Source organism: Microcaecilia unicolor, chromosome 2, assembly GCF_901765095.1.
Source record: "Microcaecilia unicolor chromosome 2, aMicUni1.1, whole genome shotgun sequence".
NCBI lineage: Eukaryota > Metazoa > Chordata > Amphibia > Gymnophiona > Siphonopidae > Microcaecilia > Microcaecilia unicolor.
Genome location: NC_044032.1, coordinates 401443324 through 401462376, shown reverse-complemented (window position 1 = coordinate 401462376; position 19053 = coordinate 401443324). Strand labels below are relative to the sequence as shown.

The window sequence follows — 19053 nt, the reverse complement described above, 5'->3', positions numbered from 1 at the left end:
ATAACGCACGTCCTGATTTCCGCGTGCAGTTTAATAGAATAATGAGCCAATTAGTGCTAATAATTGGCTTTTTAACAAGCAAATATTGGCACTAATTAGATTTAATTGGGACTTATGTGCATACATTTTGGCACAGGATCCACACCTAAAATTTATGTGCAGCCCAAAAAAAGGGGCATAGAGATGGGAGGTTCATGGGCATTTTGGGGCAGATCAGGGGCATAGTTTTGAGTTACACAAGTAATTACAGAATAACAGTTCTCTGTGTGTAAATCTAGGCGTGGGCATTTGCACCACGTTTTCATTGGTGCAAATGGCAGCACCTAAATTTACGCATAACCTCTCTGCTTAACTTTTATTCTATAAAGCGTGACAAACTTTAGGTGCAGTTGATAGAATACTGCTTAAGCAGGGTTTTTTTCAGTGCTGATTTTTTTAAGCGCCATATACAAAATTCACCCCAGAATGTGCTGAAACCCAGCACCCTGACAAGAAAGCACATGCAGCCATATTTTAAATAAAATGTGAGATGATTTAAAATTCACAAGCTAAGCTATTAATGTTTTCATTTAGTTTGTTTTGCGATTAATAATCAGAGTAGGTTATTGACTGGACAATGGGTTTGCACCTTGTATGCTTAAGGATAATGGGAAATTAGCCTGACACCCTGGAGAAACATTAACATTTTCATAGTTATTATGAAGAGCTGTATGTGTGTGAATGCAGTGAAATCTTGTAAGGATGATTTGGCTGACTTTGAAACTAATCCACACAGATCAGAGCTACTGACAGGGAAAGTAAGACAAATAAAGATATATTCTGATCCTTACAGTTTTGCAGTAGAGCAGGGGATTCTACATGCTTCCCTTTCCCTCAGGGAAATAGTTATCTGTGTGCTGTTGAAGTAGGGTGAGAATGTGATGCTTTGCGAATCCTGTATACCCATCTCATTATTTTATTAGTAACTTTTCAAGCCGTTTTAATAAGCAGGGGCATATCACCATCTGTATGATTGGCAGGGTCAAAGAAAACAACAGTCCATCCTTGACTCTGCCACTCCTTAGTTTCTCATGCTCTGTGGGGCAAAACGTTGGTTGGGTCATGGCCCCCGTGGCCCACCCCATTGTACTGCCTCTAATAACGTTTTATCTCTTAGGTAGGAAAGCATTTTGTTCAATCCGATAGTGTTCAACTAATCTAGCCTCATTGAAATATAGTTCATTGCCTCTGAGATGGTTGTTCTGATTTGGGAGGAAAAAAGATAATAGGAAGTTGGTTATTACACAAAAAAGTACTCCACTGTATTGAGTGGGACTATGTTTATGAAACGATCCAACAGTTCTAGTTTGCAGAGGTCTTAGGTAGAACTGCTGTACAGAGATCTAACTGCTATACACAGATGGCCAATAAGGAAGCACTTCTACAAGTGAGCGTCTCCATTTAAGTGCCCTGAGGCCGTGTGGTAGATGTCTGTTTTACAATGGAACCTTGGTGCCAAGGTTCCATTGTAGAATACTAGCATAACCTGGTATTGGCGCGCCTAACATTTAGATGCTGCAGTTCCACCAGCACTATGCCTAAATGTGGTAGGGATGTGTGTAAGTATTCTGTAAGTCACACACATAAGTGGGAGTCCCACCTAAACCTCATCTGTGCTCTTCCCGTTTGTACCCCCTCCCTTGCAAATATGTGCTATGTAAATTATATGGGTATTTGCAGAATAGTGCTTAAGCACACTGTTAGCACTTATTTGGCTATCTACACATATGCATACTAAGTGTTAGTATTCTAAACATTTATCCATGCAACAGACATGTAACACACATGTAAATGTTGCACTTGGGTTATAGCATAGCTCTTCATTTGTATAAGGTATCTGACCATTTATTGCTAACACAGGGTAGGATGTGAGGAGGCCCAGGGCCTGCATGATCTATTTTTCTTCCTGTGCAAAATATCAAGTCCATGCCCCTTGGCTTTCGCTGACTGTTAACCTTGCCAGGACTGGTACAGAAAAGGACAACTATTGGATGCTGAATTCCAGCAGCTAAAGTGTCTTTGACTGCAGGAGGAATTTCCTCCAGTTTGATCAGTGCTGCAGCCTGAGGATCTTTCCATCTGTTGCCAGCTCCCAGTGGATCTTTCTCTCTCACCCCTAAGAGAGGACAGCAGTTCATTCATCCTCAAAATATAGTATTGTCCATGTTTCCCTGTTCACTGATCTTATTTCTGCTCCTTTCATCATGCACTTCTGTCACTTTCCTCCCTTATCACTCAGCTAGTCCTATTCTCTCTCTTTTTTTTTTTAACCCCTTTCCACTCTTCTTTTGTCATTTGGCCATGGGCATAGGAGATACCTCATTGGAGCATGGGGTGAGAAGGTGATGCTGAATGTCTGTAGTTTTGGGTATCAGTCATGTTTTCTTTTCAGCCTCTCCTCTAGCTCCTGAATATCTTCATATTTACTCCATTCCTCTCGTCTGCCCCCTAACAAACCAGTCAGTGAGGCAGGAATCCGTACCTGAAGATGCCAACATCTTACCATTATCTGCTACTATAGGTGACTGCCTGATGTCTTGGCTTTGTGATCATTTTCAAACCACACAGACCTAATTACTTCTAGTCACATGGTGCACAGACGATAGTAATTAAGCAAAAGGGTTAGGATGGATGTTTAAAATTAGAATATAGAATTGCTTTAGTAAAGATTCTGCAAAGAATGCTGTAGACTCTTTGGCCCTAGCTGTTCCTTTTCACAAGGTGTTCCTCCATTGCTTCTGCAGTTTAATGTTTCTTGTATTGTGTGCAGAGATGATATAACTCCCACTCCCCCACTTCCTCAGTTCTCTCCCTTACTTCATATTTGTTCAGGTGTTTATAGTCCTGTAAAGAAAGTAGAGGGGTATTCTTTATTTGGAGGAATTGATGTTGTTAGAGAGTAAACAAAGGTAATCAGTAGGTGAGAGTTTATGTGAGAGAGAATCAATTTAGATAGCAGAAGCTTATTTAACTGAGGAAGAGGGAGAAAGATAATTTGAGTATATTGAAGTCTGATTGAAGGCTCCTCTCCCCCCACTACAGAAATGGTTGGCATGTGATTGCTGCAAAAAGCTTGGACTTAGGAAATCGCATGCCAACCATTTCTGCAGTGGGTGGAAGACCCTCTCTTGGCTGACTTTTCTCCCACTCTTTGCCTCTTGTGTTGGTCTTCTCTCTGTCTGCTTTTATTCTCCTCTCATCTTCTGGCCCGCGACATCAGAGACACCTTCAGTGAAGGGTGGGGACTTTTCAACTTTTTGACTGACACCTTCAAAGCCCTAATTTCTTCTCTGTGAAATTTCAGTATAGTTTTATGAAGAAATTTTTCAGTGGATTTTAATTTTTAACTATATATTTTTTATTATTGTAACCAACTTCGTGTAGTTTCTGTAAATATGGGAAAGAAATTGGTAAATTTGAATTAAATTAAAATACCTAGCAAAGAATGCAACAGCATCTACAGTGACTTTCTATACTCTAGAGCACTCAAAATCTCTTCACTTCAGCTGTTGCATTATGTTACTAGTTCTATTTTAACAAGCATAATCATGGACAAAAACACTGACCTGGGTTTTGTCCAAAGTGCTATATAAATAACGAATGAATAAACAAATATGGGGCAATTCTATAAATTGACACCCCAATCTTGGTGCACCAATGCCATGTGCTTAGCGCCAGTTCTATAATGGCATCTTGGCGCGAAGATTCTGTTACAGAATAGTAGCATAAGTTGGTATTGGCATACCATGTTTAAGCATGGCCTCTTATGCCATATCAATGTGGCACAAGTTGGCATCCTTAGGTGTGCCAAGTGACACTTGTAATTTATCGTATTCTATAAACTATCCCCCAGATTCTATATATAGTGGCTAAAGTTGCATGCAAAAATGTGTCAGTGCAACCAAATTGCATGCACAACTTAATTGTTTAACAAGTCAGTTGGTACCAATAAATTGGCCAATAACAAGCAATTATCCGCACTAATTGTCACTAATTAGATTTCAGGCCTACAACTTTCTAAGCGTATCTTGTAAAGTGGTGCATGTAAATTCTAATGTGTGAATCTCAAAAGGGGGCATGGCCATGGGAGGGGCATGGGTGGGTTGTGGGCATTGCTAGAAATTACTTGCACTGTTATAGAATATGCCTGATCCTCACCTAAGTTAGGCACGGGTATTTATTGAATTGGCATAAATGGTCATGTCTAAATTTAATCACTGGTCCGGGTACTATGCATATTCTATAAACCATGCCTAACATTAGGTAAGGTTTATAGAATAGCGCTGTGTGTTTTATTTTCTGTGTTGATTTTTTTTTTGTGCCATATATAGAATCTAGTCCTATGTACGTAACTTGAAGACATGCCTATGGCCTGGCGAAACTCTGCCCACATGTATACTGTCCTAGCAGTTAGGTGCTACCTTACAGAATAGCATCTACTGCGTATAAGTGCCTAACTGTCAATTAATGGTGCCTTTGACTCGCGTAAGTGGCACGTATCTCTAGGCACCAGTTTATAGAATTGCCCTGACAATGTTTATGACCATAAAATGATAAGAATTGTATAACAAGTCTTGTTTCCTTTTATTTTTCTATATAGTATGACCAGAGTTGGGTAGTAATGAAGTACTTGTACTTTGTTACAGTACTTTTAACAAGTTACGTTTTTTTCCCAATACTTTTTACTTGTAACTCATTACAAAACTGTACGTTTGTACTTAGTAATGAAATATTATTATTATTATTTGTATAGCGCTACCAGACGCACGCAGCGCTGAACACCTGATACAAAGAGACAGTCCCTGCTCAAAAGAGCTTACAATCTAAGTAATACAGACAAACAAAACAGTTACGGGTGAGGGAAGTAATGGGTGAGAATGGAGGAAGGGACAAGGGGAGGGCAATTATGGCTAGGAGCTAAAAGCAGCAGTGAAACAGGTAGAGACTGAGCTAGACGTATAGGTCCAGGAAGTCTATTCCAGGCATAAGGAATCCAAGTTAAAGTATTTCCATTCATCTTGCAGCTGATTGTGCCTGAACCTCTGGTCCCAAAAACAGCTGATCTGTGACCAGAGGTTCGGGCACAATCAGCAGCAAGCTAGCATCTGACATCACTTTAGCATCAACCCTTCCCTCCCTTCCTTGGCTGGCTAGCTGGCTATTGTGTGGGCTGGGCTGACTATTGGTTGGCTGACTATTACATCGGCTAGGCTGCCCCCCATAACTCTACCTTAAGGTGTACTGATGGTGTAGTGGCCTGTTTGGGGCAGGAAAGAACCCTACTCTTTCCTGCCAGCTGCTGCTACTGCTACCGCTGCCGCTTCTTCAAAATGGATGCCGAGATTTCAAGTGGCAGCCTCATGACACAACTCGTGAGCCTGCCACCTGAAGTATTGGCAGCCATTTTAAAGAAGCGGTGGCACTCTTTCCTGCCTTGGAGGCCACTAGACCACCAGGGCACCTTGTTAAGGTAGGTTCAGGGAGGGCAGCCTGAGGCTTGCGCGAGGGGAAGGGCAGGTGGATAGAGACATTTTGTACGGGGGGGGGGGGACTAAAAAAGGTGGGAGGAGGGTTAGTGGGAGAGCTGTAAAAAAGGTGGATTGTGGCTGTGGAAGGAAGGCTGTAAAAATGTGGATCATGGCTGTGGATTCAGGCAGGCAGGGAGAGAGAAAGGGCTGTAAAAAAGGTGGATAAATAGCTGTGGAGGGGTAGAGGGAGGGCTGTAAAAAAGGTGGATGGAGTGTGGATGCATGGAGGTGGGCTGGAAAAAAGATTGGTAAGGGAGACATGTACATGGAGGGGAGTATGGAAGAAAATGCATTTCTGTTACAACAGAGGGAGAGGGAGTGAGTGGGAGTTTCTAGTTGGAGGGAACAGGGGGCAGAGCCAGCCCGCAGCAGGACACCTCAGACATAGTCAAAGGGTTTGTTCAATATTGGGGGTGGTCAAGCAATTGGAATATGTAAGTTTTTGGAAATTTACATGTGTCACTGTTTCTGTTTCTTTGGCTTTGCGCTGTATGCAGAGTTTGGCTTTTTGGGGTTCAGTTTAATTAATAGGCCAGCTATTCTGTTAGCATCAAATATCTGTGTAGGACTGATTTGTACTAATCCAGCTTGTTTTGTTTTTCAATATGTGTATTAATATTCTTCTGGCCACTGCAGTGCTCAGTGCAATGTTTTATTTTGTTTTGTTTTTTCCAAGGAAGAACCTTGTGTGACTCCCTGGAAGTTAGCTTGTAAACATACTAGATTTAGTGGTCTAGCTTGTTAAAAATACTTTTTACTTTGAAGTTAAAAAAAAGTAGTTTTAAGAGCTGTACTTTATTACTTTTACTTTAGTATTTTTTTTATTGGAAGCTTTCTACTTTTACTTCATTATTTTTGAAGCCAGTACTTTTACTTTTTACTTAGGTTTGTTACTTTTTTAAAATACTTATCTCTGAGTATGGCATACAGGGATGTTTCCATGGTTTTGGTGAGCTACCAGAAAAGCTGAAACTTTTTGAAAAATAATGTTTATCAAGAAGATAAAGTAGTGGACAGAAATACATAATTGACGTTTGAACAGAATAATAATGTAATAACTTACCTAATGATGATGAAGCATGCTTTTAATATTTAATCTAAAATTGATTAGAAATAAGGAGCTAATTTCAGATAAGCATAAAGGTATGTTTCTGAAAAGGGCTAGGCAGCAAAAACACTTGTGGATTGTGCTTTCCTTTTTCTAGCAACTCGCATGAGTATTGAAAAGGATATGCCTTGAGCTCAAGAGAAATGGCAATGGAATGTCAGAATATAAATTGTAATGATGCTTGAACTTTGATTTTGTTCTGGGCTAAGAACAAAGGGACAGAATGCTGCAGAACCAGAGACTTAAATTTGGGTGTCTAGCTAGAATTAAAATACTAGCAGTAAAAGAAGTTATACGATTTTCTTAATTAGAACATTGATTGATTGAATATAGAAGGACGTACATACAGATCTATCTTGGATATACAGCTTTTGTTACAAGTACCTTAGCTCCTAAAATCACTGAACCCTCGCTATGAAATTCTTCATAGTATTAACTATGGTTACTTCTGTGGTTAAAGCTATAACATAGGCATAATGTATTCTAGATGACCACTGAAGAGCATCTTGAACTCCAAGGGGGCAGTTCTGTCAGTGGGTACCTCCATTTAGGTGCTCTGAGGGTGGGCAGTAAGTGGAATCTAGGTGCCTAGGTTCCGGTATGGAATGTAGTGTAACACAGTGTTGGTACACCTAACGTTTATGTGCCCGCAGTTACACCAGCCATAGAGCTGACATAACTGTGAGCACATAAATATGGCAGGGATGCATGTAACTTATGCCTGGAACTGTGAGACCCACCTGTGTCCATCCTATGCACTGCCCGTGTGCCTGCGTCTTTGCAAATACATGCTGTGTAAGTTAGGTGGGTATTTGCAGAATAACGGTTAGCACCGTTCCGTGCAGCTGCACACCTCTTGTCAAAATCCTGCACAGCATGTCTGAACTGCCTCACAGCAAGAGCAGCATTTTCCCACCTCCCTCCTGCCGTCACCCCGGCCGCTACTGCTGCTTTTCCAAATGAGCAGCAGCAGTGGGAAAACGGCCTACCTCACTCTTTTGCGGCCATAGCCTCTGTATGCATAGCTGCTGGTCACGCTCCCCCCCCCCCCCCCCCGACGTCCTCTTCCTGTTCTGGGGTAGAGTCAGCAGTCACGTGTACAGAGGCTGTGGCCCTGCCAGAGTAGGATATGCTGTTTTGCTGCAGCTTGTTTGGAGAAGGAGCAGCAGCAGCCGTGGTGGGGGTGTTGTGGGAGGGGGGAACAAGATATGAGGGAGATTGTGATGAAAGAGGGAGAAGAGAGAGAAAGGACCTAGCAGTAAGGGCTCATGCTCTACTCAGGCAGTAATCATGCAGTACATGCTGCTGTGGGTTCACTGCCGATTACCGCCATAAACGTGCCCTGTGGTAGAAAATGGAAAAATATTTTCTACTGTGGGAACCAGCACGCACCAATTTCAGAATTGCTGCCGGGTGCCTGTGCTACCTTGGTGGTAGTGCCAATTTGGCACATTCTACCCTACCGCTGCTTTGTAAAAGGGCCCCTAAATCAGCCATTTTCCCAGTTAGTGGCCATGCACTAATATTGCCATTAGTGCGTGGCCATTAACAAAAATGATCACGTTAGCCCAGGGGTTACCAAACCTTTTTCAGTTCGTGGCACCCCCCCGGCCATATGGTCTCTGTAGCAACCCCCCAGCCACATGAGTCTCCACGGCACCCCTCCCCTGGCCACATGGGTCTCTGCATCCCCCCGAACATATGGGTCTCCACCCATCCCCCACCACATAGGTCTCCCTTTCCCTGCAACTCTCTGCCTTCCCCAAATCCAGCATCACTCACTACCTTCCTTCCTGCAGGTCCAGGATTGCTGCCACTTTCTTCTCTTTCCCCCGCCACCACTGCAGTTCTTGCAGCTTACATTTTCGGGCAGTCTGCGATTCACACAGGCACTCCGGGGCTTTCCCAGTCTGCCATGTTTGGCCTCTCTCTGATGCAACTTTCTGTTGTGAGGGCCGGGCGCGGCAGAGGGAAGTCCTCACAGTGCCTGTGTGAATCGCAGATGGCCCGAAAATGTAAGCGGCAAGCACTGAGGTGGCGGCAGGGGAGGAAGCAGGAAGTGGCAGATGCCGGACCTGCGGGAGGGGAAAATAGGGAACGATGAGCTGCATTACCCCTGAGAGTTCGCTACGGCGCACAGTTTGGGAACCGCTGCATTAGCCCTTATCACCACCCATTTTGTAGGCAGTAGGAGCTCATGTTCTAATCTGGCATTAATCAGCATGTGGCAAGTGGCTGTACTGACTTCGTGCTGTTACACCTACTTTCCCCTCCTCCAGGCATGCCCTCTCTGAGAAAAATTCAGGAATTGTTTTAGAGTGTGGTTTGCACACATACATTGGGATTTTATTGCAGAATACCTCAGCATCTCACAGTAAGATCTTTAAGCTGTGATAGGTGTCTGCTAGCGCTTATCACAGCTTAGTAAAAGGATCCCTTAGTGCAGACAGGATCTTAGCCTTCAGGTTTCAATACTAGAATTGTTGTGGAGTGGACTACTAGTATCCATTCACTCACTTGCTTATTTTATTTAATTTAACAAGCTTGTAGACTGCCTATCAGAAATAAAGTGAAAGCATAAGAGAGTTGATCTGTGAGTTTGGGAGATTTTTTGTTGCCACTACAGGAACGTATGCGTGTTTTGGACGTAATTTTAGATCTTTTACTGTCTATGAAGGACAAAGTAGGTCGAGTGGTTAAGTCAGCATTTTTTTAGCTTCATTTGTTGGCAAAGTTGCGACCCATGTTGTCACAATGTGATTTTCAGTCTGTGGTACAGAGTTTAGTGATGTCGTCTTGATTTCTGCAATGTGCTGTATTTGGGTTTGCCAAAATAAAAAAATAAGGCATTGTGGGTGATACAAATGCTTCTGCTCTACTGGTGGCAGATGTGTCCCGGTTTGAGCATGTATCTCCAATCTTACTCTCTTTGCACAGGTTGCCAGTCCACTCTTGAGTAGAGCACAAGATGGTGTGGCTGGTACGCCAAACATTTATTTTGTTCCTCGATATCTTAAAGATGTAATTCAGGAATACCAGTCTGAAAATATAAAGTTCTTGGCGAATGCTAAACTGCAAACTGTGGCATATGCTAATACATGGAATACTGCATTTATGATAGCAGGTCCACAAATTTGGAACAAATTACCAGGTTACCTGAGACTGTATAGTAGCAGGGTTCAATCGAGTAAATTACTGAAGACATATTTGTTTGAACATATATGGGGCTGATGATGCTTTATTTTGAATATTGTATAATTCTGTGCTTGTTCTTGTTTTGCTGTTTCTTTTATTGTGTATGTTGACTTATGATCCACCTAGTTGCAGGCAGACTAGAAATTTTTAAATAAAAGAAAGTAAATGAAAATATGCAAAATATAACCATAAAACAGAAACATGAAACAACAGAAAATGTACACTTGAGAGGCATGAAATGTATATACAGTTATCATATATATAGCAAAAAATGTGTATTAATTTTTGATTGACAACTGTAATTATAGTTGGCCTCTTAAAAGATATCAAATTATACATAATTATGCTTAAAATCAGTAATATTTGAAAAGTGATAATTTTTAAACAGATTTTCTAGACTTTAGCAATAGTACTGTACAATCCTCGTTAAAAACAATTTTTTGGCTTAATTTTGTGTAACAGAGATGGTTGTTGACAATCAAATTGAGATGGGGCTGCTGAAGGCTGATATGAAGGACAAAGTGACATACACGCTGCTCAGAAAGCACCGGCACCAGACCAAAAAGTCCAACCTGCGTTCCCTCGCTGACATAGGGAAAACCGTCTCCAGTGCAAGTAGGATGTTCAGCAACCCAGAAAACGGTAATGCAGAGGCCTGTTGCTTGTGGTTTTCCCTTTGCTTTTGCTACATTTTGTGTTTGTTGTTACTGATTTCATAGTCTGCTTTACTTGTTTCTTAAGGGCTTTATGTTATCAGTGCCTTCAAGATGTATCTAATTTGATGTACTATGGTCCCTAGAATTGGACCGGCCTACAATGTGACTGATTGGTTGTGCACTCCTTCTAGCAGATGGAGACTGAGAACTCTGACTCTCGTGAGAGCCAATAAGAGCCCTGACCACTTAGTGTGAGACTCAGTATTCCCAGTCTCCAGCAGGTGGAAGGAGGTGAGCCCTTCATTCTCTCTCTCATTTCTCCCTTTTGACTTACAAAAACAAAACAAAACTGCATTTTGAATTAGTTTTCAACCTCTTTGTATTTGTTAGGGGTGAACCCATATGCCAATGAATTACAATAATCTAACAGAGAAGTTATCAATGTGTCAGTTCACTGTTGCTAGATCTGCTTTAGTAAGAAAGAGAGAGCTGACAAAACAACATAGAGTTGGCACCTTCTGTCTGTTGGAGAGATTTATGCATCCATGCTTGGAGTTGAATCAGTGATGACACCCAGATGGTGTACTTTTGTATGGCACCAAAATACATACATTCTGAGATGAAGGCAGTTATTTTAGAAGTCCTATTCGCATTATGGACGTGCAGAAGTTGGAATTTAGACATATATATTGCATATACATCTAAAACCTGATTTTAGAAAGCCGGGATATACACGTATATGGCAAGGGAGTGTGGTTTGGCACGCCAGTCAATCCAGTTTTAAAATACTAGTGGAACCTGACATGTCCTGACCTAGATGTCTCAATTCAGATTTGTATGTCTTTTCCAAAATCTACCTCAACAGATAAAAATGTGTGTTTTGGAGTTTAATTTTAGCTTATTTTTTTGTGTCCATTCCAGTAGTTTTTCTAAGCAGTAATTTAAAGATGCATTTTCAATATGATGTCGAAATCCAATTTTGGACTTTTTTTTTGGATGTTTTTCCACAAAATAGTAGCAAACATGGCAATTTCAAACAAGAAAAACATCCAACTATTTGTTTTGAAAATGGCCATTTGCCAGACGTTTTAGTGCTCAGTGCATCTATCTTTTAGGACCATTTTTGGGAAAAAAAGTGTCAAACGGAAAAACACACAAAAACAAGCCATTGAGTTGTAATGGGGGTGGGGTGGGCAGCATTCTTAGTAGACTGACCACACAGACATCCCAGCAAAGCAATGGGGCACAACAGTGCACTTCATATAAAAGGTCTCAAGTACAAATTTCACCGTTACCCCCTTATATTTTATGGTGAACCCTCCAAAACCCACCAAAAACCTACTGTACCTACATATAGGTGACACCTGCAGGCATAGCACTATTGTAGTGGTGTACTGTTGGGTACAGTAGGTTTTTGGTGGGTTTTGGAGGGCTCTCATATTCCCCTACAAGTGTAACAGTTAGAGTGGGATATGGGCTTGGGTCCCCTTCTCTACATTCTACTACATCGACCATAAGGCTACTCCATGGACCTGCATTCTGCTCTAAAAGGACTGGCCATAACATCTGAAGCTGTCATAGAGGCTGTTGTGTACTGTTTCTTTTATAGCTTTGGGGGATGTGAGGGTCAGTAGCCATTGGGGGGAGTAAGGAGGTTTATGCCTTAAATCCCTCTAGTAGTCATTGGGACATTTAGGGCACCCTTTGGTCACTTAGGGCCCTGTTTACTAAGGTGTGCTAGCATTTTTATCGCATGCTAAAAATTAGAGTGTGCTAACAGTATAGGCGCCCATAGGAATATTATTGGCGTCTACATGATTAGTGCGCCATAATGCTTAGCATGCACTAAAAACTCAGCACATCTCTAACGCAGCTTAGTAAATAGGGCCCTAAATCGTGATTGAAACAGGTCTAGCCAAAAAGTCTTACTTTTGGCCCTAGATGTTTTCATTTTGTTCAATTATTGCAGAAAAATGTCTATTTTTTGGTGCTGCCCCACCTAAAACACACCCCTTTAAAATTTGGACAAACTGTGGAGCAGAATGTCTAAAATCAGGGTGTCAAGATTGCAACGTGAACATTTTTGAGGGAAAACATCTTTCTGCCACCTTATGACATTTTTTGGACATTTTTTGTTTTGAAAATGAGCCACTCAACCTCTTAACTGCCTCTAGGCGGTTAGAGCCCAGTGGAATACAGAATTGCACATCAGCAGCCGATATTCAGCCTGCAGGAGGCAGGGCAACTAAATCCTGCGATTGTGCTGAGCCTGGATATTCAGTGCTGGGCCATTTCTGGTAACCGGCATTGAATATCCATTTTTTTTTGGCAGGTTTAAACTTAACCGGCCAAGTTAATATTCAGCCCTGGCCAGTTAAGGTTAGAGCAGCCAAAGGTAGGACTGGTATTTAGGCGGTCTTATTTGGCTGCTAAATTTAGCTGGTGATGCACTGAATATTCGTGGCTAGTCGGTTGTATCAGATGATATAGCTGGATAGCTGCTAATCGCTAATATTCAGCAGACATAACCGGCTATCTCCTTCTAAATATTAGTGCTTAGCCAGTTAAGTGCTATTTAACCAGCCAGAAACAGCTCATGGTCAGTTAAATAGTGCTGAATATTGGCTGGATAAGATCTAAGACCAAGATTGTGTAGTAGTTACCTCAATGGTTGCAAATAAATATTAAATAATATTGGTGAATAGTGCACATCAACATTGAATTTCTCTGATTCAAGTGTAAGTCAACCCATTGAAATGCTGTACCATCAATACCAACTGCAAATAAACATTGTAAGAGCATCTTATGATGTCGAAAGCAGCTCTTAAATCAAGTACTTCAAAGTCAAAAAATGTCAATCAGCACCAATAATTGGTCTCTGTTATCTGCCAATCTAAAACCATTTTGGAAAATATCTAAAAGCATTACTATTTACTGAAAAAACCCCCAACAACCTGATTTCAGGAGTACTGAATATATGATCATCTTTCTTAAAAAAAAAGGCAATATTTGAAACCAATCTTAAGATTTTTCACATTTTTACAGAGATGTGTAGTTACCTTGAAAAAGGAATTAACTACTTCTGAGGTTGTGAACTGGTAAGGGTCCTTATCTATGAGAGAAGCATTTAAAGGAGTCAATAATAATAGTTTTATTTTTAAACAATAGATTTTAGCAGCCATGATGGACAGAAGCTAAAAAAAAAAAAGACTAGCATGTGATGTCATTGGTTGTATTCAAAATGGAATCCATGTCAGTACAATTAATTTTACTACAAGACAAACTATCCAACCCATTGTCTTGCAGCTTAAAAAGTATAAAGCATCAAGTTCTGAGCGGGTCTTGAGTATCATTTTTAGGGAAAAAAAAACCCAACTCCTACCAAATTATCAAACACTTCCTTAAATTACAAAGTAAGGTATGAAATATGTAGTTCATGAAAAATTATCACGAACGAAAAATGTGACATATTACGGTAAAATCACAAAAAGGATATGTGTGAGTATCTCTTTTAAGGTTGGGTAGTGCTCATCTGACCTGGTTCATATTTGGCTTTAAGTCTCTGAATATTTAACTTAGACTTGTGAAGTTATCTTTACTCTGGTTTGAATCCAAATTTACCTATATAAATATACAGAGCCCAACTTTAGAAATTCAGGATTTACATGTGTAAATGAAGGGGTCCTTTTACTAAGGTGCACTGAAAAATGGTTTGTGGTAGTGTAGGCGCGGGTTTTGGGCATGTGCCGATCCATTTTTTAGCGCGCCTGTAAAAAAGGTGCTTTTTTTTGCCGAAAATGGACGTATGGTAAAAGCAAAATTGCTACGCGTCCATTTTGGGTCTGAGACCTTACCACCAGCCAGTGACCTAGCGGTAAAGAATCTGGGTGGTAATGACCTACATGTATTAAATGCCACTTGGCACGTGTCTGTTACGTTCGCCCAAAAATATTTTTCAGATGCGCGTATCGGATGCGCACCAAAAATGAAATTACCGCAAGAGCCATGCGGTAGTCTGGCAGTAACTCCATTTCGGTGCACGTTGGACGCGCATAGACCGGCTTTGTAAAAGGGCCCCTAAGTTTGGATTTTGGTGAACATTCACAAATTCTATGTGTTTCATGATTGTGCAAATCAGCTCAGCTGTTGTAATTGGCAAGTGGGCTATATTTATTATGGGCCTTGCTAAGGCAATTTTTGGATTTGTTATGACAAAAGGTTTGAAGACTTATTCTCAATTATTTTTTAATAGTTCTACAATTTTTCTTTCACATTGAAAGTGTAAAGTATTTTGTGTAGACAGCGAAAGAAAGTCCTACTTTAAAGCATTTTGAATGTATTTTTTAGACAGCAAAATATGAAAAATACACAAGGTATGACAACTTTGAGGAGGTACTTCAAAATGGCGCTTTTTGCATGAGCCTACGGGGTAAACTACCACTGTACCATTAAGGGGTGTAGTTATTAATGTGGGAAGTGTTAAGCTGTGTTATTTTACCAACAACTTGTACTATTTTAGCATAGGTCCTATTTTGTTCAAAGAGACCTAGTTACTAATAACTGGAGTTAATAGTAAAATAACACATCTTAACGGTAACCCATGTTTCTAATGGTCTGTGACATGTGGGGGTGATTTTATAACAGGGCTCCTATGTCAGAGTTCCAAAAAATGTACCTCTTTTAAGCCTATTATGTAAAGGCAACATAAACCCCTATGTGTCTTGTGGTAAAGTCAGCAAGGGCAGGCTTGGAGCCAGGAGAAACTGGAGCCATACAATGGGTGCAGATAAAGTTCAATACTATTTATTGTAAGCATCTGGCAGGGGTCCTGTTTCATTCACAGATGGGAGGAGAAAAAATTAAACACAAAAATGTTCCTTAGATGTAACAAGGTTCTCCAGTAGCCTGCTACTGCAGGGTCATGGTGTACATACATTATTGTTGCTCAGCACGGCAGTGCACTTTACTTGTCTCTGGCTTGGTTCCTCAGAGTTACCAGTATGGTCTCTAGCAGTTACGTAGGTCAAAAAAGCCAATGTTGCAAAGTTCCAAGGTGAACTTGGCCTACCTGACTGTAGCAGTTGCAGTTCACACATAGGTGGTGGAGGCAACTGCAGCTGGGCGTCGCTGCTCCTCTGGGCCTCCTCAACCTAGCTCTGTAATGGGCTTTTATAGTTCTTGACCATGTCCTCCTGGTTCCACCCCTCCTGTGTCACTTCCATCTTGGGTGAGACAATGGGTTTTAATGTGGCTCTTATCAAGGAGATTAGATTGAGAACAGGAGATGGCATGAGCTAATCTGGCCCATTATATGGGCTGAATCCAGTAGGCGGAGCTTGCTGCCACATTGATACACCCAAAACAATAGCAAACTATTGAAAACAATAGCTAAAGCTTATTAGAAATAATGGACTGCTTATGCATGGGGGGGGGGGAGGGGGGCTGAGTCCAAAGTGTGTGCGGGCACATATTTTGCCCTGCCTCTCTGCTGCTCTTTGCCGCCTCATCGCAACCCCTCATACCTGGGCTGGTGTGGAGTCCTTAAGCCCCACCAGCAGAAGCCTTCCTCCAGAACTGTTTGCTGCCAGGCCGCCTGTCCTGCCCCCCCCCTGCAATGCTCATGCTTGGATTAATGAAATTGAGCATGCGCAAAGCCTCATACATGCTCAATTTCACTAAAACTGAACATGTACATGGGGGTGGGGGTGGGAAAGCAGGGCAGGCAGTGCAATGGTGAACAGCGCTGGAGGAAGGCTTCTGCTAGCGAGGCTTGGGGACCCTCTCCAGCCAAACCAGCAGACCTTGGCGCCCCCTCCCCCCATGGCTACACCACTGGCTGAAAGTATGCACAGACTTCAGCAGCACTTGTCCTTTTAGCTGGGGCTAAAAAGAGATGTTTCTAAGTGTATGGTTAGATCAGGGGAGTAAAACATCCCATGTGTATGGAATTTTGAAAAGTACGTGAGAGTGTTGAGGAGTAGCTTAATGGGTAGTGTAGTGGGTTGAGAACTTGGGGAACCAGGTTCACTTATTATTATTATTTGTTGCATTTGTATCCCACCTTATCCCACCTCTTTGCAGGCTCAAAGTGGCTTACAATACATCATGAGTAGTGGAAGAATGTTAGTAAAATAAACATTTAGTATTACATGATCTTGGTAGCATGATGATAAAAGCAAAGTAATAGTATACAAGCAGATGTTAAGAAACAGTTCTGAAGTTAGATAGGCGAGTTGTGCATATTCACATGGGTTGATCTTTTTGATATGCTTTATCAAAGAGATGGGTCATCAGTAATATGCGGAAGTTTGTTCTTTCGTGGATCGATTTCAAGCTGCACGGCAGTGCGTTCCATAACTGTGTGCTCAGGTAGGTGAAGTTTGATGCATGCATTAGTTTGTATTTCATTCCTTTGCAACTGGGGAAGTGCAGATCAAGGAATGTGCGGGATGATCTTTTGGCATTCCTAGGTGGTAGGTCTATTAGGTCAGACATGTAAGCTGGTGCGCCTCCATGGATAATTTTGTGAACTAGTGAACATATTTTGATCGTGATGCGTTCCTTAAGTGGGAGCCAATGTAATTTTTCTCGTAAGGCCTTTGCACTTTCAAATTTTGGTTTGCCAAATATGAGTCTAGCTGCAGTGTTCTGGGCTGTCTGGAGTTTCTTGATTATTTGTTCTTTGCAGCCGGCATATAGTGCGTTGCAATAGTCTAGGTGACTGAGCACCATTGATTGTACCAGGTTACGGAAGACACTCCTTGGGAAGAAAGGTCTTATTCTTTTTAATTTCCACATTGAGTGGAACATCTTCTTGGTTGTATTTTTCGCGTGGTTGTTTAGTGTTAGGTGTTGATCAATGGTGATTCCAAGAATTTTTAGGGTTTCTGAAATAGGAAGGTTTAGAGTTGGTGTGTTGATGGCGGTGTATTGTTTCTTGTTGTGTTGGGAGGTTAGTATTAGGCATTGGGTCTTTTCTGCATTGAGTTTCAGCCGAAATGCATTCGCCCATGAACGCATGATTTTAAGACTTTGGTTGATGTCACTGGATATTTCTTTTTGGTCTTGTTTGAATGGGATGTAGATCGTTACATCATCCGCATAGATGTATGGATTGAGGTTTTGATTTGATAGTATTTTTGCCAAGGGTATCATCATTAAGTTGAATATAGTCGGCGAGAGGGAGGATCCCTGTGGTACTCCACATTCAGGTACCCATGCGGCTGAAATAGTCAAGTTAGATGTTACTTGGTATGACCTTGTGGTTAGGAATTCCTTGAACCACTTGAGGACGTTGCCTCTGATTCCGAAGTATTCAAGGATGTGTAGTAAGATTCCATGGTCAACCATGTCGAAGGCGCTTGACATGTCAAATTGTAGAAGTAGTATGTTCTTACCAGATGTAATCGTTTGTTTGAATTTAGTCATGAAGGTTACTAATACTGTTTCGGTACTGTGGTTAGACCGAAACCCTGACTGGGAGTCGTGAAGTATAGAAAATTTATCTAGATAATTTGTAAGTTGCTTAGTCACCAACCCTTCGGTTAATTTGGTTATTAAGGGAATGGATGCTACCGGTCTGTAGTTAGTTAGTTCACTAGCGCTGTTCTTTGTGTCTTTGGGTATGGGGGTGAGTAAGATGTTTCCTTTTTCCTTTGGGAAGAGTCCATTTTGTAACATGTAATTCAGGTGTTTCGTTATGTCGTTTATGAATTGTTGAGGGGCAGATGTCATCAGGTTGTTTGGGCATATGTCTAGTTTGCAGTGAGATTTGGCAAATCTTTTGAGCATTTGGGAGATGCTGTTCTCCGATAGTATCTCGGTTGGTCCATGTCCTGTCCGCTGGGTGAATGCCAGGGACTGGGTCTAGGCAATTAAGGAGTTCAGCATAATCGGTTGTACTGACAGGTATTTTAAATCGTAGTTGTACTATTTTTTCGTTGAAGTATCTCACGAGATTGTCTGCTCCAGGAGTGTCTTTGCTGTTGGTTGTGATTGGTGTGGTATCTATTAGTTTGTTCACAAGTTGGAAAGGTTTGTGTATGTCCTTGTAATGTGGTCCGATTATGGTTTTGTAATGTAGTCTTTTGGTTTGTCTTATGGTATATTTGTATTTTCTTTGAAGTTGTTTCCAGGCGTTAAGTGTGGTGTCGTCTTTCTTTTTATTCCAAGCTTGTTCTAACCTTCTGACTTGTGTTTTAAGTTTTTTCAACTCTTCATTGAACCATGGTGTTGAGTTCTCTCTGTGTGAAGATCTCGTTTGGGTTGGAGCAATGTTGTCTAATATAGATCTACATCTGTTGTCCCATTCTGAGAGGAATTGGATTGTGTCTGTTTTTATTGTCCATTCATTATGGTAAATCTGTTGCCAAAATTTTATCGGGTCTATTTTTCCTCTCGTGGTGTAAGTTTTCCGTTCTTGTTTAATCGATGGTCCTTTTGTTCGCCATTGGAGGGAGATGTTTGCTTTGTAGTGGTCCGACCATGGTACGGGTGTCCACTTTGTGTCTGTTAATGTAAGGTTTGC

General features: G+C 41.4%; 1 protein-coding gene across 2 annotated transcripts in view; it reads left to right on the top strand.

Annotated features, from left to right (window-relative positions):
* Positions 1-19053, top strand: part of SLC4A4 (solute carrier family 4 member 4) — a 490468-nt gene that overhangs the window by 262007 nt on the left and 209408 nt on the right. For both annotated transcript variants that reach the window (XM_030190631.1, XM_030190632.1), the window contains exon 6: positions 10333-10512. In XM_030190631.1, the coding sequence (XP_030046491.1) occupies positions 10333-10512 (180 nt within the window). The remainder of the gene's footprint in view (positions 1-10332; positions 10513-19053) is intronic.